Source organism: Pinus tabuliformis, chromosome J, assembly GCF_031772625.1.
Source record: "Pinus tabuliformis cultivar Carrire ecotype Pingquan chromosome J, CPIR1, whole genome shotgun sequence".
NCBI classification, from domain to species: domain Eukaryota; kingdom Viridiplantae; phylum Streptophyta; class Pinopsida; order Pinales; family Pinaceae; genus Pinus; species Pinus tabuliformis.
This window is the reverse complement of record NC_142295.1, coordinates 1,140,111,232-1,140,131,388: the sequence shown is the minus strand read 5'-3', so window position 1 is coordinate 1,140,131,388 and position 20,157 is coordinate 1,140,111,232. Positions and strand designations below refer to the sequence as shown.

General features: G+C 40.3%; 1 protein-coding gene across 1 annotated transcript in view; it reads left to right on the top strand.

The window, feature by feature from the left end:
- The window catches only part of LOC149231113 (uncharacterized), a 154,462-nt gene that overhangs the window by 36,963 nt on the left and 97,342 nt on the right, over positions 1–20,157 (top strand). The window contains exon 2 of the mRNA XM_089379129.1: positions 11,556–11,608. Coding sequence (XP_089235255.1) covers positions 11,556–11,608 — 53 coding nt within the window. The remainder of the gene's footprint in view (positions 1–11,555; positions 11,609–20,157) is intronic.

Here is a 20,157-nt window from a genome sequence, read left to right as displayed (position 1 = left end):
TTCCTAGGCAAAATATGCATGTGAAATCTTAGAACAATTGCATATGGCTGAATGTAAACCAACCTTGACTCCTATGGAGGCTGGTGCAAAGTTATCAATCATGGATACTTATGATCCTGTGATGAAACTGTATATCGGCAGCTTGTTTGCAGCCTCATACATCTAACCACTACAAGGTCTGATTTCAGTTTCTCAATTGGAATGTCCCAGATTTATGGATTAGCCAATAGAATCACTAGAAAGTGGCCAAGAGGATCCTTCAATCTGTCAATGTAACTCTTAATTATGATCTTCAGTGTGATAAAGTTGTGATTTCAAGCTTGAAGGTTATTCACATTCAGATTGGGCGGGTTGCAGTGATGAGAAGAAGTCTACTACATTGCCCACCTTCAACATAGGCTCAGCCATTATTTCTTAAATCAGCAAGAAGCAATCTACAGTTGCTTTGTCTTCCATTGAAGTCGAATATAAAACAGCTGTAAGTGTCACTTATGAAGTTGTTTGGTTAAAGAGAATGTTAGGTGACAATTGGTCTTCATCAGAAAAGGCCTATGCCATTAACATGTGACAACAACAGTGTTATCAGATAGCAAAAATTCTAGTTTATCATGGCAGAACTAACATTGAAGTGTATTATCATTTGATTCAAGAGAAAGTACAAGATGATGAAGCTGACTTTCTTTACTGATGTACTGAGTATCAGCAAGCAGATTTATTCACCAAATCATCAGGCAAAGGAAAGTTTAGGAAATTTAGGAACATGATTGGTGTTAATATCAATGAAATGGTCATTAAGTCAAGGTGTTAGAGTTGATGGTCATTCCTGCTATTAATTTCTGTTAGCTAGTAACTTGGTCGCTGTTTGTAGTTTGTCCTTAAGTTACCTGAATTATAGGGTGCTGTCTAAGGTTGTTATTTCCTTTAATTGCTTAAATGGTGAGTGTCTCTCTCGTTGTTACCAGATTTGTAGGGCATTGTTACTCCAGTTCCTATTTGTGCTTGAATATATTTCAGTTAGGAAAAGGAGAAGAATAACTCCATATCGAATTGTGTTAACTTCCACTGTTCTATGCTGTTGCAATCACTTTAGCCCAATTTTATCTTCAATTAGAAATCTTTGCAAAACAATTTAATCTTCCAGTGATCAATAGAAATTGCAGATAGAACAGTAAATGCAATGAACAATAAGAGACAATCAAGAGCAATAACAAGAGACACCAAATTTGGTCAAAGACCAGAGAAAAACCCAACAAGGGAGAAAACCCTTTCAAATTCTTCTTATTAGATTGTCATAAAATATTCAGCAGAGAGAGTACAATGGTTCGATTCACCATCCAAGAGTCAAAGGCCATCAACTTTTGTTAAGTTTAGGTATGTTCTATGTTTAGAGCAATTTATTTCAATTTTCATAGTTAGCTCAATATCTTTTCCAGATTAGCAATCACATCAGCATTAAAGTAAACTGCAGATAGAACATAAACATAAATCGCAGAAGACAAGCCAAGACAAGAGGACACAAGGTGTGGTGCTAGCCAGGGACAAACCCCAATGTGGGGAAACCCTTGATCAATTCATCTTTTATGTTCTTCAATAGTTCAACAGAGAGAGAGAGAGATAGTACATTTACAACAGAAGTCAACACTTTGACTTATCTAGATAAGAGCATAGATCATCTCTAAGAAGATGATACCATAGTTTTAAGACTCCGACTCCGACTCCGACTCGGCCGAGGATCGACTTCGACTCCGACTCCGAAACGGCAATGACTCGGCCGGCTCGATTTCAATGACTCGGTCGTTGTAAAAAATACATTAAATATTTATTTTTTTTATAAAAAAACATAATTTTAAAAATTTTAAACATAATTTTAAAGATTTTCGTTCATGTTTCCAAACACACAGCATTATAATATAGATGGAAGACAACATATGATCAAAGTAGGCTCATGAACCAATCCATTATATCAAAATGGTACACAATGGCAATACATAGTCAACTGTCATACATGATCAAAGACTCAAAACAAAAAACACATAACCAAGGAGGCTAGAAATGGCCTCTACAACAAAAGTAAACTGTGACGGTGACCAGACTCCAGTACTAGTACTACAGTACTACTGGCTAGTAGCTACTGTCAGAGGAGCCAAGATCATGTCGATCAATCTCTGGATCATCATCATCAGAGTCAGACAGGGGGCCCCATGGCTCCTCCTCATCATCATCATCTCCAACTGCAATTGTAGAAGTGGTACCACTAGCAGGCTGTGCAACTGCAGCAGATGCAAGCTGAGATAGAGTAGATATGCGGCTACGCTTTTGTCGTGGCTGAGCAGAGGAAGCACCTACAATTGGAGTCCTTGCTGGCTGTGAGACTGAGGCTGGTGGATTGGGATCTGCATTCAACTGAACAGGCTGAAGTTGAACAACATGTTCAAGTTCAACTGATGTCTCCATATCTAAATCTACATCAAGATCCTCATCAGGATCAAACTCTGCTGGATGACTCTCCACTACCCAATCTGATGTTGGATCAATGTCTTCCAACACAATGGGATCTGAATCAGGTCTTTTGTTCAGCAAATGGTTTCGTCTGAGCCGAAGGTTGTATTGGACATAAACTAGATCATTTAACCGTTTTTGATCCAAACGGTTTCTCTTCTTTGTGTGAATCCTCTTAAAGACAGACCAATTGCGCTCACACCCAGATGCACTGCAAGTTTGACTCAAAATACAAATTGCAAACCTTTGCAATTCAGGACAATGGCCACCAAAGGCCTCCCACCATTGTGCTGCAAAAAACATAGGAGTGTAATGAGTTAGCTCAACAAAATTACAAATTATATCTAACTTTCAAATTATAAACGATTTAACAAACTTAAAAAAAAAAAGTAAAACTATTAAGAATTTGAAAATTGAAATTTTTGTTTACCTGGCTCATCTGCTTCTCTTGCAATCTTTGCTAGGTTCTTCCCAAAGGTACCTGCTGCATTGTTGAAGAAATTGGCCTGTCGGTGTATCTCCAGCTAATCAGACTCCAATGGGATCATGCGTTCAATGCAATCAACCAGTCCATCTCTGATCTCCCCCCTCAAAGCTCCTGACTCCTTAGCTTTATAATGATACCGTGGGTTCAAAAAATACCCAGCTGCATGTATAGGGCGATGGAGTTGATTGTTCCATCTTTCATCAATGATTGCCCAAATGGGCCCATACTTTGCCACTCTATCCTTGTATACTGTCTTTATTTGGTCCTTTGCTTGATCCATAGCCTCATAAATGAAGCCCATAGCCAACCTTTCCCCATCCACCAACCGCAACACCTTAACTGGTGGCTCAGCAAGCTTCACAATCTCTGCTGCCTTTCTCCAAAAAGTTTCTTCATGGACTTTCCTTTTCAATTCTTTGCCTTCTGGTTTGTTAGACCAATTGCTTTGATTTCATTCATCACTGGAAAACATCTTTTGCAAGTTTCTATGTTGGGAAAGCATAGATTGCAATGTCAAAAAATGTGTAGCAAATCTAGTGATGGCAGGCCTAATAATATCCTTGCCCCCAGTGTGTTTCCTCATGAGGCTCAAAACCAATGTATGATTGTAGATAAATTTTGTTATGCTTTTGGCATGATCTATAGTGTTTTTGACCCAATCTAATTTTCCAATATCCTCAAGCATGAGGTCTATGCAATGTGCAGCGCATGGGGTCCAAAAGATGGTCTTGTGTTTTTCCTCTAACAGTTTACCAGCAAGAACATAGTTAGAGGCATTATCTGTGATGATTTGAACAACATTAGCCACCCCCACCTCCTCAACAACCTGATCCAATAGCTGAAACAAGTGGCCATCTTTTACCTTATCAGATGCATCAACTGATTTTAAAAACATGGTTCCCTGTGGGCAGAAGACAAGAAAGTTTATGATGGTATGGCTTCTTTGATCAGTCCATCCATCTGACATGATGGTACACCCTGTTCTTGCCCATGAGTCCCTGAACTCTTGCAAATACTCATTAATGGATTGAATTTCTTTCTGCAAACGAAACCCCCTTAGCTCATGCATAGTAGGGCCTTTGAAGCCTTTTCCAGCAGCATGTATGGCATCAAACATAGGCTCATAATATGGTGAACGAGCAGCATTAAAGGGGATATCAGCATCATACCACCATCTAGCTATGTACTCACAAGCAGTCTCCCTCAATTCTTTCTTCCAATGGTCATCTAAAGTGGGCTGCATTTGAGTTTTACTAACTTTAGGACCATGTGCATCTGATGGAGAGGAGGGAGTGAAATAACTTTTGATAGTCACATCACCCTTTTTCATTCTACCCTTTCCCTTATCTTGAACAGAACCAAAAGAGGGAGGAACATATCGGAAAGGGTTGGATGTATCAGTTTGAGGGATTGAGGAAGAACCCTCAAAATCATAATGGGGGTTGGCAGCCATCATTTTTTGTATCTCCCTCTTCCTCCCAATTTCAGCCTGTATGTCTCTTTGCCTAGCCTTATCTTCTTTAAATTTATCAAAGCTGGCCAACAAATTATTCCTAATCTCCCCAATTTCTGGTGAGGTACATGGGGTAATTTGGCCTCTAATCCCTGCCAAGTGTTGTTTCAGCCTATTAATGCCCCTAGGACCTTCCTTAATTTTCCTATGGCAAAATTTGCATTGCATTTGACTATCAACCATTTCAACATATGCCCAAGCAGGATCTCTTGCTCTAGGTGCCATTTTTTGACTAGAAAATGAAAGCAAACAATCTGAAAATGAAAAAAAAAAACCTTGATTCAATGTTCATTTATTTGACAAAAAATACTCTCTAAGATTTCTAGATATGCATTTAAAATTTACTAAGCAAAAACAGATTTATAGAGGTGAAAAAAAATACCTCCAGGCACAAACTGCCTCCTCAAGCTTGCTCCAAGAATCAGCTCCTCAATGCTGCTCCAAATGGCTGCCCAAGAAGCTCCTCACTCCAGCTACAATGCTCCTCCAAGACTCCTCACTGCTACTCCAAAACAAGCTCAAGAACTGTTCACTAACTCTCAAAGACTCTCACTCAAATGCATAAGATTGCTGTGAGTGAATGAGAGCACTTGGGTGTGTTAAATAGGGTTTGGGGGGGGGAAATGGACCCCAAAAATCATTTAGCAAACTCATATAACTACTTGACATCCAAACCAATCAAAAAACACCAAAAAAATCCATTAAAAAAATAATAAAATGCTGTTTACGTGTGCCTGGGCCGTTTGTTTGTGACTCGGCCGAGTCATAACGGAAACGACCGAGTTGGCCGAGTCACCCATGACTCGGCCGAGTCATGGGTGACTCGGCCAACTGAACCGTTTCAAGGGCCGGGTCATCATTTTTGCTATTGACTCGGATCAACCAAGCCGTTTCGGTTTCGAAACGGCCGTTTCTTAAAACAATGGATGATACATGAGATCAGTTGAAGACAAGCTGCTTCAACTGATTCTCCATCGTGCTGCATCTCATCATCATGTTGCACCCATTCATTGCGCTGCTCTTGTCACGGAAATGCAACCAGTCATGGTTGTATCCATCATGGTGCACTATGCTGCACCACTCACAGTTGTACCCATGCATGCTGCTGTACACATTGCCTCCACTATGTTGCAATCATTACAGTTGTACCTATACATGCTGTTGTACATACTGCCTCCACTATGCAACAGTTGTACCTCTACATGCTGCTGTACATACTGCTTCCACTGCAACAGTTGTACCTATACATGTTGCTGTACGTACTGCTTCTGTCCCATAATATGTCCAGCCTATCATACCCAAACCTGGCCCTGCTGTCACCTACATCAACAACAGCTAGGTGACCTTTCAGGATAGCAACCAACTGTAGTATTGATCCTAAACTAGGATCCAACATCCCTGCAAAACACTGTTGAACTAATATTTGTTTGCGTTTGTGACATCCCTGGTTAGAACTTAGGGCACGTGCTGCAGCCCTAAACCCTTATGACAGTCCACAAACCAACCCTCAAAGGTTTGCAACATTCCTAGTGAAGCCTCCTCTTTGTCCACGCTGCCTTCTGAGGGGCTAGTCCACCTTAACAACCCTCTACACATCTCTTTCTGTGTAGAGGGTTGTTAAGGTGGACTACCCAGCAACTCGGTCCTTGAACAACAACTCAGACTTGTCTTGATAGCCCTCAAACAGTCGTAGGACAGTCCGCAAATCAACCCAGAAAACTGTCCTCTTCTTGATCCTCTCTTGCTGCGGCTAGGGCATCTTCGTACCACCCTTAGGTAGCGCAGCGTAGGGCTTCCTCTAGCTGCGGATTAGGGCCTTCCCTTTGCTGCGGATTAGGGCCCACAAGAGAACTAATCATCCTGTTCCATAGTTGCCACGGGAAAACTAATCATCCCTGCCCACAGGAGAACTAATCATCTGTTCCATAGTTGCCACGGGAGAACTAATCATCCCGACCCATAGGAGAACCAATCATCCTGTTCCATAATTGCCACGAGGTATCATAGGGAAAGGTTGAACCTGTCATCCTATACATAGTACCCCAAGCCCCCCAGAGCTCCTAGAGCTTAGTGCATGCAACATGTAGAATCCTTATACGAAGGTCTCTCAACGACTCCAAGTCGTTCGAGAAAATCACAGATTTGACCTTTCCCTAGGGCTTTGACAAAGTGTTTGTGACCTGTACATTAGTCTCAATGCGATGGAGCCTCCTCGCTCATCGGCTTACCATATCCCATATAAGGTAGTATCTGATGTCTATCTGCTGGAGCAATCATCGAATACAAGATTCCTCAATAATCGAATCACCCCTTGGTTGTCACAAAGAATAACAATGGTATTCATCATGTGTACAAACAGCTCACTGATGAGCTTCCACAACCAGGCAACTTTACAAGAGATCATACTCGTAGCTATGTATTCGGTCACGGCGGTGCTTATAGCAACCGACTTTTGCTTCTTGCTCATCCATGATATTGAAGCAGAATCCAGAGAGAACCAACACTGAGAAGTTCTCTAGCGATCCTCCAGACTGCTTGCCCAGTCAGCATTGAATAATCATGCAGCTTCCTATTTCCGGCAGTGTATCTCAATCCATGAGAGACTGTGCCCTGAAGATATCTTAGAAGATTCTTGGCACCAATCTAGTGAGGCTCAACCAAATATGAGCTCACCATCCTAACTACAAAGCATATATGGGGATGGAAGTTCACCAAGAACATCAATGCAGATGAGTTTATGAAACTCAGAGGCATTTCCCAAATCTGGTCCGGCATCACCACCATATAACTTCTGAAAGTTAAGATCCTCGAGGTAGTCACGAGCTTGCAGTTTACCATTCCATATCTGGAATCCAACTCCCTCTTACTTCTGAAAGTGAGAGTGTTTGCACCTGTCAGAAATAGGTCGTTTCTCAGAAGGTGCCGGTATGAGAGGTCTATCATCCACAACCTTCAAACAATGGTTTGGATCGGCTTCACTTTTAGTGAATCTCAGCTTCATTAGACAGCTATCAATCCTCTCATATTAGGCCTGGGGTGTTTTACTTCAAGCCATAGAGGGCTTTATTCTACCTGTATACATGAGATTCCCAATCATGAATCTCAAACCCCTCGGGTTGTTCCAAACTTGTGGACCTGTTACATGAGGGGAATGGTCCCCTTGTAAGATTTTCCTTTGATACATCTTAGACGTGTACCTTCATGCTCTTCTTGAATTCAGGTATCCGAGTCACTATCTGACTCACATTGGTTAGGGCCTCATAAAGTAGATCTCAGGTGTTATAGATGAGATATGTCATGATCCCCAATGGACCATCCTGCAACTTGACACAAATTGCCAACCCTGGACCCATGAGTAAAAGCCTCTTTGAAAATTTCATTTTCAAACACGTACCTTTCCATCGATGAATGCCACCCTGTAACCTTTGACTTCCATTGCCGAAATGGACACCAGGTTCTTCTTGTGATCAGGTACATAAAAGAGATTTTGTAAATGAATCGAGTTATCCTCATTCAATTGAGGGGTAACATTCCCTACACCCTTTCTGGGATAGGTGGCATCGACTCCAAGTATAATCCCACGATTGTTTCCATCTCTACCAAATTAGAGAGAGCACCCTTCTATTTGATGAATTGCCTTGAAGCACTATAATCAATAAGCCAGATTCCCAAAGAATCTGAAGGAGAGGGCCAATACAAGATAGCGCTTCTTTATCTTATTAGAAACAACAGTTGATTCTTCATACTTGGGGTTCCTTGCCTTCTCCTAAGAGTTGGCCGTTTCCTTGATGACCTGCATTACCTGTCATTCCTCTGACCATTGAAGATGTCCTTGGAATGATTGTTATCATCATCAAGTGATGTGTCCCTGCCATTCGGACACTCCTTCGCATAATGGCCGAACTAGTTATCTGCCTTTCCTTCCACCTTGAGATCCGGTCTTCCAATGAAGTGATCTTTCGGTAGGCCATATTCCGCTGCACCATTCTGATAATATTCTCTGCTTCGATTTCACCCTCGGTGAATTTGAAGAGGGACGAGGAACCCATTGATCCTTTTGTCCTTTCTGAATCCTAACTGTCTTCGGTGATGGCTCTTTCACTCTTGCTTGGGCATTGTCTTCACCTCAGCTTCGATACCATGTTAAGTTTAGGTATGTTCAATGCTTAGAGCAATTTATTTCAATTTTCATAGTTAGCTCAATATCTTTTCCAGATTAGCAATCACATTAGCATTAAAGTAAATTGTAGATAGAACATAAACATAAATCGCAGAAGACAAGCTAAGACAAGAGGACACAAGGTGTGGCGCTATCCAGGGACAAACCCCAATGTGGGGAAACCCTTGATCAATTCTTCTTTTTATGTTCTTCAATAGTTCGGCAGAGAGAGAGAGAGAGAGATAGTACATTTACAACAGAAGTCAACACTTTGACTTATCTAGATAAGAGCATAGATCATCTCTAAGAAGATGATACATGAGATCAGTTGAAGACAAGCTGCTTCAACTAATTCTCCATCGTGCTGCATCTCATCATCATGTTGCACCCATTCACTAAGCTGCTCTTGTCACGGAAATGCAACCAGTCATGGTTGTACCCATCATGGTGCACTATGCTGCACCACTCACAGTTGTACCCATACATGCTGCTGTACATACTGCCTCCACTATGCTGCAATCATTACAGTTGTACCTATACATGCTGCTGTACATACTGCTTCCACTGCAACAATTGTACCTATACATGCTGCTGTACGTACTGCTTCTGTCCCATAATATGTCCAGCATATCATACCCAAACATGGCCCTGCTGTCACCTACAACAACAACAGCTAGGTGACCTTTTAGGACAGCAACCAACTGTAGTATTGATCCTAAACTAGGATCCAACACCCCTGCAAAACACTGTTGAACTGATATTTGTCTGTGTTTGCGACAACCCTGGTTAGGGCACGTGCTGCAGCCCTAAACCCTTATGACAGTCCACAAACCAACCCTCAAAGGTTTGCAGCATTCCTAGTGAAGCCTCCTCTTTGTCCACGTTGCCTTCTGAGGGGCTAGTCCACCTAACAGCCCTCTACGCAGCTCTTTCTGTGTGCTAAGGCCTGTGGCCTAGCATTGTCATGAGATAGTCCCTATGCATGCCCAAACACACCTTCTTCAGTGTTTTGTCCCTCTGGCTCTTCGGCCTTCACTACCCAGCAACTCGGCCCTTTAACAGCAACTCGGACTTGTCTTGATAGCCCTCAAACAGTCCTAGGACAGTCCACAAATCAACCCAGCAAACTGTCCTCTTCTTGATCCTCTCTTGCTGCGGCTAGGGCATCTCCATACCACCCTTAGGTAGGGCAGCGTAGGGCTTCCTCTAGCTGTGGATTAGGGCTTTCCCTTCGCTGTGGATTAGGGCTCCCTTTAGCTGCGGATTAGGGCTCTTCTAGCTGCAGATTAGGGCCTCTTAGATCTGCGGCCAGATCTCCTACAAGTCTGCGGCTAGGGCTCTCCTAGATGACCCTTCTTTGGGCTGCGTAGAAGACATCTCCTCTAGAATATTCCTCTTCCACCAAAACCCAAAACAAGTGGAGAGTGAGATCACAAGAGATGAGTCTAAATGACTTGAAGTCCTCCTTTATTTATACTAAAACATTGAGCGCAAGTGGGGTTTATTTGGTTGCTGGCCGACCTTGACGAACTGTCCCATAACACTAATAAATTCATATCTCCATGAATACTTATCGGAATCAGATAATCTTTAGATCAATCCTACACCTCTCGATGAGAGGGATCCAAGAAAAATATCAGCTGCCATAAATAAGATGACTCACATGGAGTTTGGCCCTAGTTGCCAATTTTAACGACTTTGACTTTCCAACAACCAATATACAAAAATCCAAGAGATGAGCTCAAAAGTCAAATCTGGTCAAACTGTCCAATCTGCAATTCTGGTCAAAGTCAACAGCAGTCAAAGAGGCCTTAACCAGTCCAAAAGTCAGTGGTCAAACAACTCCAAAAGAGCTCGGTCAACTGCCCAAAAATGCGGCCTGGAAAGCTGGACAAAATGAGGTCAAAAAAGTCCCAAAAAACTTGGTCAAACCTGGTCAACGGAGAGAGAAAGTCAACTTTCAAATATACGGTTAACTGCAGTCAAGTGCCCAGAAAACCTCGATCTCTGTGCCAAAGGATTCAGCCTCCAAAAACAGTCCAAAATGCCAAGTCAAATCAAGTCAAATTATGCCCAATCTCAAAAAGTCAACGCTGGTCAAAGTGCTGATCAAAGACAGATTTTCGGCCCAATCAAAATCTCCTCTCTCCTCCTTGCACGTGTGAAAGAGACCTGCAATTTTTCAGATGTACGAACCTCCAAGAGAAGAAGAAATGATTGTGTGAGATGTGTGTCCAAATGAGGTGCTAATGAACTGTATTTATAGGTGTTGGAGGAGACCCAATTTGTCTTTAAAGCTGACCTGAACTTTTGTGCACTTTTGGGTTTTCACATTAAAAATAAATTTTTCCTTGACCAAATTAATTTTTTCCAAGGGAAAACAGGGTCTTCTTTGAATGAGGAAAGCTGTTCAAAGGAGGGAATCTGTCCCTGAGCTGCCAAATTAACAAATTGAGAGTAGAATCTTGAGAAGTGATCGACTATGCATGTGGACTGGGCAGATACTTTTCTATTTTTCTTCTAATTTTCATGTTCAATAAGATGATAAGATGATGTTTAGATAGTAATCCGGTTCCATATTTTAAATTATGTTGATCACCTAAATCCTCAGACATAAAGGTTCCCTATATTGGATTAAAATTTATTATCTTTCAAGCAGCCTCAATCATCTTTTTTGGCTTTTGCACAGTTTGACTTGAACTGGCTTTTCCCCTCTTGTTTGGGGATTGTATACTTTTTCCATACAATGGATGTTGATCATGCATATCTCATACTGTTGTTAATGCATTTGTTTTATAGTCGATGCATATTTTGTAGAAAGCTTGACAGGGGTCACTGATGGCTTCATCTTGGTGTTAAGAGGTGATTGGATCTAATGCTTTTCATTTTGGATGCAGTGCATCAGTGATCGTGGCATATTTGATGAAGATCGAGAATCTCTCTGTCAAAGGTTTTTAATCCTGTCAATTCTTGTCCTTTTTATGCATATGCATGAATTTTATATTTGAAGGGCTTTGTGCAATTCACTTGGCATGTGTGCCTTTGTATGCACATTTGTTGGTATACCTGTTTTCGAGGCCTGAGATTAAGTCGTGGTTGTCAATAATCAGAGGTGTGCAAATATATGGAGCCTGTCTCTTTCTCATTAAATCTGCTTTTTTTTCCTGCCATGAATGAACCAGCAGAAACAAATAGAATTAGTGAAATAATTGTAGTGGCTGTGGTGGTCTGGTGTTTGTTTCCTTTGCTTTAGATTATTTTGGTTGTTGGTTTTGAAATTTTTATTTTCTTTATTGATGTCTAAGTCAATATGGTTGTGGATTGGAACTTTAGACAACCAATATATTTGAATTCTTCACAGCTAACTTACTATTTGCTGCCATTTTGTCTAATTGTTAGTCTGTTATTTAGTTTTGGGTTTTAAAACAGTGTGTTCATCGACAGTTTTAGACATCTGAATCTGAAGATTTCATTATGTAACTTCTTACCTCGTGGAAACTTAAGTTTACTCTATTTTCAGGGCATCATGTTTTCTACCATGTTAAAACTATATCTCATTGACTTACAAATATATTTGTGAGATCTGTGCAGCCTATTGGACACCTTTTATCACTTTCTTGCATTTCATATTTCCAACAATCCATTATTCTCTTCACTAGTTGTCAAGTTGCAATTCAAGATGATATATGTCCTGCTCATACCCATTATCTTGTTTACACAGTCTCTGTTAGGACTTGGGAGAAAATGTCTATTTATAATTAACTATTATTCATTATCATTAATCTATTAGGGGTTAGGTGTGCATTACATAGAGTTGTGACTCACCCCACAACAAAATAACATGATGTATATGAACAACAGAAGTGATCTTAATTAGGCTATGTACATCCAAAGATGTGGCCTCTAGACAACATTCATACATATTCTAGTAGTACGTTCATAGATAAATCATAACTCTAGTATTTAGAGTGGGTTTTTTAATTTTCTGTGTGAGATCTTGCAATGTGGACAACGGTCTGTGGAAGCATGAAACTTGGAGGTTTTGAGTTTGCAACAATATGTACATTCACATGATTGAATTGACACAGATATTGTGCAAATTGAGTATGTGGCAGTGTGAAAAGGTTGGACAGGAACTGCCATAGGTAGTGTGTAAATTAAGCACGTAGTACTGGGAAAAGACTGGATAAGTTTACAGAGTCGGATAAGGAGGTAAGATAAAATATTTGTCCTTTTGTATTACAAGGTTGGTGTTTGAAAAACAATTTTATTTTTATTTTTAATGTATTGGTTCTTGGTGGTGAAAACTTACAATGGCAAGCCTTCATTATATTATTCTCTCAGAATCCTTAAAGTTTAATGGGCATAACTATAACATATGGAAGCAGCATATGGTTACAATTTTTGAGTACATGCGATTGCTAGGAGTGGTGATGGGCAAACTGGTAAGAGATCAAGTAGATGAGCAACAAAAGTTTATTCCAGAATTAGCGGGGTGATAATAAAGCTTTATGTTAGTGATCAGATGGTTGTTAGATAGACACGTGCACAATGTGGAGAAGGTTAATGGAATTGCATGAAACTTCAGACAAGTTAGGGCATTTTACCTCAAAAATTTGTTGCTTTTAATGAAAATTAAAGAAAGTGATTCTATTTCAGATCACTTACTGAAATTGAAGGATGTTCATGACTAGTGACACGCTTTAGGTAGAGAGGTGGGTGAGGAAGACATGATAATTATTATGTTAAAACGTCTACCTCTATTGTCTGAACATGTTTTTGAGATGCTGAAATTACTTTTAAGTCCTTTGGTAGTGTGTTTGATGGATTATCAAACAAGCTATTGTGAGAGAGTTGGAAGAACAAAAGCTAGTTATTTCAAGACAGTTGGAAGAAGCAATCTAGAAGCATTGGGGAAGCATATGAAATTGCGATGTATTTATCTTGCAGGTTGTTGTACACAGTGAATTTATGAATGTCAATAACATCAACAATGGAAAAAAATCGGCGAGGATCTGGAAAACATATTCTCGGAAACATTGGTGAAAAATTGGCAAACTGTGGCAACCATTAAAAAAAGCAAAATATATTCAATTTTTTCAAGATTTTAAACATATAAAGCAACAACAACATCATATAAACACATTGGCACTTAAATATGGAGAAAGCACTAATATATATGGTGTAGTGGATGCCAAATAAAAAATGATACATCAAAGTCAACACTGAAAGTTGAACCCTGATAGATGTCCAATCAAGGACTCAGAAGTGGAGAATCAAGGAAGTGGTCCTATTTGTCTGTTTTCCGTGATTTTCTTTTCCATTGGTATTCACTCGAAGAATCAATGAGTTTGCCAAATTTATGATATAAAGGTAGTTGAGAATGAACATCATTTGTTTATTTTTTAACATGCCCTACCCTTAACAAAATTGTATATAACTTTATTTTGTTTCTTCACTCAATTACTCTTCAAGACTCCTAGCCAATGTTACTACAATAATATCACCATACCAAACATGGTGATATTATCACCTGTATATCTCTCGATAATTTGAGGTTTTGAAATGATCACAATAATTTCTGTAATTATTGCAATAATTTGCAAATTAACATCCTTTATACATCAATATCAACCTAGTTCATTGGCACGATTACACAGGACATGGAAATACAAGTGTTCGACATGGGACACGATGACCCTAGAAATAGGACATAGAGGACCCTATTTATACATATAACAAATTAGTGGAGAATCAAGGACTTGGACCTATTTCTCTTTTCCTTTCTTTTCTTTTCCCTTGGTATTCAATGGGAGGATCGACAAATTGGTAAATTTATGATATAGAGGTGTTTGAGGATGAACTTTTTTATTTTAAAAATGCCCTACCTTTAACAATATCATATATAACTTTATTTAGTTTCTTAACTCAATTACTCTTCAAGGCTTCTAGCCAATGTTATTGTGATAATACCACCAAACCAGACATGGTGATATTATTGCCTGTGTATTCACAATAATTTGAGGTTTTGAAATTATCACAATAATTTTAGTATTATTGCAATAATTTGAAAATTAACACCTTGTATACGTCAATAACAATCTAAGTCACTAGGCATGATGACACAAGAAACAAAGGACATGGAAATACAAGTGTCCGATGCAGGACATGGCAACCCCACAAATAGGACACTGAAGACGATATATATATATAACAAATTAGTGAATTATTACACATACAAAATTGAAATATAGAGAAAGATTGAAATTTCTTTAAAAGTTAGAAACAAACAAAAGTTGATTTACCTATGTTGGATTTACCTCCATGGCAGACACTTATTGTTGTTGTTTAACAATGTAAGGTCTTGGGATGTATTGTGGCGGATTTAGTGGATTATAACATTTACCCCTCACCGCATCCTTGTAGGAAGCTGAACCTCATGGGTTCTTGGATCCCAGAGCACCCCTTCACAACCTTAAGTTTAAGATAGTGATGGAGTTTCTTGAAATGTTGTAATTCTGCAGCTGAAAAAGATCCTGGAACTGCTTCCCTTGATAAAGGAGACGCTGAATATCCACAGGAAATTCCAACCTGGTCTCTATCTCTTGCTTGAGATCCACCACATTATCTAGACTCGAGACCCAAAAAAGGGAGGACTTCCCATTAAGGGTTTTAAGAAAGATCTGAAAGTCCTCCCCCAATTTCAACTCTTTGAACCCTTCACCAAACCTAGATGTTTTATGACAGAGGGTTTTTCATAATAGATCTGCATTGTTCTGGGTACTGCCCAGATTGTGTAAGCTGGGATCTGGTCTAGTTGCCCAAGAAAACCAGAGAAGTGGGCCAAATCCAGACTGTTTTGGAACAACAACAGGCCATAGCTCTAAAAATGAAAGAAAGTCCTTCAGATTACTTACATTAAGTATAGAAAATGGATCAGATAAACCCCCTTCGGCCCGCGTCTTAGATCCCTCCACCCTTCCTTCTAAGATCATTGGAGAATTGTAGTGGCCTAAGGAGAGCGACATCCAAACCTCTCCTGCATTGACCCTTTGGAGTGATGCTGATCTCTTCTTCTTGGATCGATGACGACCATCGCATGCCTGTCTTAGCTGCACGACTGCCTACCACACTTGACCGGAAACCAAAAACGCAGTTTGTGTAAGAAACCCTAATGCCCTGAGCTCTCGCCATCCTTCCCCTTGCTAAATGTGTTTTTTAAGGGGCTATAGGTATTTAATTGTTTCGTAATATATAATATATTTTCAATCTATCCTTTTTAATTTTTGTTCGCATCAATTGTTTTTGTAAGGAGGCTTCTATCATTAAGGGGCTTGTTATCTCCAAACTTAGTCTTTATGTTGATTGGACTAGAGAAGTAAGGGTTATGCTTGTCTAAGTGCTAAGACTAGTAGAATAACCTAGAGGACTACCACTTCAACATAATATTAATTTATTTAACTATTTCCTAAAGTTAGACTTGGGAAAAATAAAAAATTCCTAATTTAACTTATGATTTAATCTCAGCCATTGATCATGATTTAGTCTCAGCCATTGAGAGGGAGAGTAGTGTTGAGATCAAAATTATAAGACAAAGGAGAGAGTTAATGGCAAGTCAGTGGAGCACAAGTAGTGTGTGTCAGATCAATGAAGGAAGAGGCGGTGGTTTCGACAGATCGCAATGATACAAGATCAAAGAAGAAATCAAGTGAGGGCCGAGGTCTTCTGGCCCCAAAGCAGTCATACCATTTGCACTTGTGGGCATGAGAGAGGATTTGCACTCGCGTGTGTACACATTTTCGCTAATTTGTGCAGGATTTTGCAGATCAGTGCTCAGGTAGGGGGGTCAATTCATCTTGGAGGATTGTTCAGTTGTTCTTGTGATAAAAGGGAAGTTTCTCCCTTGTAATTCTCAGAAGAAAAATCCTTTGCTGAACAAAATAATAAAGACACACACTATTACAGGTTTTCCTCAGAGTTGGGGTTTCCTTGGTATATCTTGTGTTCTGTGTGTTGATGTGTTTGTCTTTTGATTTATTTTCTACTGTGCATGTTAAGTTAGAAAACCAATTTATTTGTGATTTAAGTTTCCAAAACATGAATTATTTGTGTTTCTGGGTTTTTTACACTTAGAAAATTGCGAATCCGTTTATTGGGTTGTAAGGAAATCTAACATGGTATCAGAGCTCAGTTTGTGATCAAAGACCAAACACAAATTTTATCTTCAGGAGGAGATTCTGCGATTCAGAGGGAGCAAGTTATCATATTGATTTGGCCATTAGGGTTATGAGTAGTGTGCATTGATTTTGCCTGTGCAATTTGTATTTAGCAGTTCAATTTGGTAGTATGGCATATCAGGGTCTTAGGTTTGAAGACAGATTGGACAGTGCGTCCAACTTTTTGTTCGTGGCATGAAAGGATAGTAGTGGTGTTAGAGGAACAAGGGGTTTTGGAATTTGTTGATAACATCCTAGCCACACCAATAGATCCTCAATAGTTGGCTCAACATTATAAGATGGATGCCAAGGAAAGAAGTATTATCCTAGGAGTCAAAAACCACCTTATCCCTCACTTGACTAGAAAGAAGAAAGCTAAAGAAATGTGGATTGTCATCATTGGTCTTGTTACCCACCACTTGTGGGTAGTATGCATAAGAGAAATCTTTTCTCCTAGATGGTCCTTAGTCGGCAACCAGCAGCCCATTGCAACCCCCAGATAGATCTATGTGCTATTTTCTCTGCCACCTGAGCCAACCATGTGGTCCTTCGACCACTTGTCATGATTGTATGTTTGAAGGTAGGCCTCCTGACCCCAAAGGTATGGCTTTTCATTGGTATAGTTGAATAATTTTTCTAACTTGTCATGGGCACTTTTGGGCATGGATTGGTGGGGGGATTTAGCAAAAAGAGTGGGTTAGGTTTGTATTCTTGTTTCCATTGCCCGATTTCGCGGTTACCCTTGAAGCCTAGTCCTGTGGGATCTCCTTTACTGGCCATTAGCTTTAGGGCTGGCCCGACATGGGAAATCTCGATTTTGGTTGCCTGGTCTCGCTCTCGATACCACCTACATTTCTATCCTTCCATTCATTTTAGCCCTATTCATCTTTCTTCCCATCCGAGTCCACATGTGTCCACTGGGTCCACATAGGGTTAGCCTCCTCCTCCCCTTATCACACATTGGGTCAGGCATGGAACGATGCCCCAGAGGTTGATGCAGCTAAAAAGAAAATAAAAAACATAATTTGGCCACTCTCAACAGGAAATGTACCACAAAATGCAAAATATGGCTGGGACACATAAATTTAACATGTGGGAAAAAGCCAAACATGAGCTCTACCCCTTACCCATGGCCATCACCCTAGTCCCTATAGGCCCTAGATGAGCCCCCTCGATCATTAAGGAACCCATGATTGTCCCAACCCCTGGTGGGCGATGAACTGCCCCACATCAAGGGGGTATCCACCGCTACATATTACACATCATGCTCTCCATCCCTTGGAGCCCCGAGCTGTTATGAAGAAAAATCAATTAAAGGCAAAAGGCATATGAAGAAGGGTGGAAAAATAAGGGATGGGGTAACTCATGTATCACGATTTTCTCTCGCCTACACTTATATAGCCAGGTGTGGGTTTCCCCTATTATAGCTACCCTTGCACCTTCACATGTGGTTTGGATGATTCCCCTGGTCCCCACTCCATTCCATTACTATATCATTTTCCACCTACTACTTAAGGGACGTACCATGGACATGTCCCCCCCCCATTAAAGGTTGAAACCACTTAATAGGGTCCTTGGTTCACCCCTTATTGAGCTTGGAGACACTTGTACATGCCAAAGCCCACTATGGAAGGGCATGCCACCACGAAGTGCACCATTGATCCCATGATTTATAAGCTTTATTACTTGATTATTCTAATGACTCATTGTATTGGAGGGCAAGGGGATGCATTGGATCTTATGCAGGATTGCAAGTGGTTCTTTATTTGGGGCTTGGTCTCCCTATACGGGGTTTTAACCCTCTAGAGAGCCATATTGACAGTTGTAGGGTGAGCGTTGAGAGCCATGGGTCTCCACCATAGCAGATAGTACTTCATGGATCTCCAACAACATTCAGTGATTGCTCATGTTCCACCTTTAGGATGCGGATGATGCACCTAGTCCACCATGCCCAGTCGACTCCACACTCGCACCATACACTTGGAAAATGTTCTAGGGTTTAGAGGATGTCTCTCGCTGCAGAGGGAGCACTTACATCACCATCCTATCCCTTACAAATGGTCTACAAGCATTTCCGATCCACTTGGAGACCCATGAGGATGTCCTTGTGCCCCCGCACCCAATTGGGAACACCCCATGTTCTTGCTTGGAAAACAAGGGGCCAACCCCTGGTCCACTATGTTTGGAGTCCATTTCTACATCATGGCACCCCTTGGACTTCATTAGGCCTGCTTAAAGGCCCAACGACTACCTTTGTTGATCATTCGACCCTTTTGAGAGGCTTATCTTTACATTATTGAGTTATTTGGTGGGTTGTCACCAAAAGTATTGTTATTATGCACATTGTGTTATTTTAGGGGCCCAATTAGGCCAATTTAGCTAAATCGAATTCATTAGAGTGTATAAATAGAAGTGAGATGATTCATTTTGATCATCGTCACTTTGGATTGGGTCTCTCTCTCTTGTGATATTTTCGCTATTCCTTTTGGAGGACGAATTTGGATGTAATGGATGAATTTTGATGTTTGGATATCTCTCTCTTGTTTTGGAGCTTCGTCATTGGCATAATATGATGATTGGATATACTCTTTTTGCACATGTAAATACTCTTTTCATGCTTATTCTTCTTATTTACATTATGACATTCATGTTGCTGGGATTTTCGCTATTCTAGATCTGAAATATACTGCTTTTCTTATGTGAAACTGTGGAAATTTAGTCTCTATAGTGTTGCATCATCTTATGAATCATGTGTAAAGGGGTGAATGTTCCTAGAGATTGTTTCTACTGAATATATCTTGATAAGTTATCGATTATTGCACATTGAAGTATAAACTCTCCCAGCAGTTGCTCTCGTGCCTTTATTGCCACACAAAGTTGTCTAGGAGGCTCCTTGATTGGGTGAAGCTCTTCTAAATCACAAATTTCATATTGACTCCATATTCCCCAAAGGATTAGGCACCGATCTTTCCATAAGGTGATCATTTTCAAAGAAAATTCCTCTCACCTTCCCTTCTTTTTCTAGGACTAGTCTCCATAGGTCACCTTGGGCATCACTTTTCTAACAATTCATCCATCAAAAGAATTCGATCTCTTGCGCACAACTGCGCTGGTGTGTCCTCAATAAGCCCTCCAAATTTCACGAGATTCTGATGGTGGGATCTTGAGATATTTCAAGCCCTAACTCGAAGATCGATTCTTTCCCTTCATTTCCCATTGGCTAGTGACCTCATTGGGATTAGAGCATCAAATCATCAAAAGAAGATATTTTCTTTGATCCTCT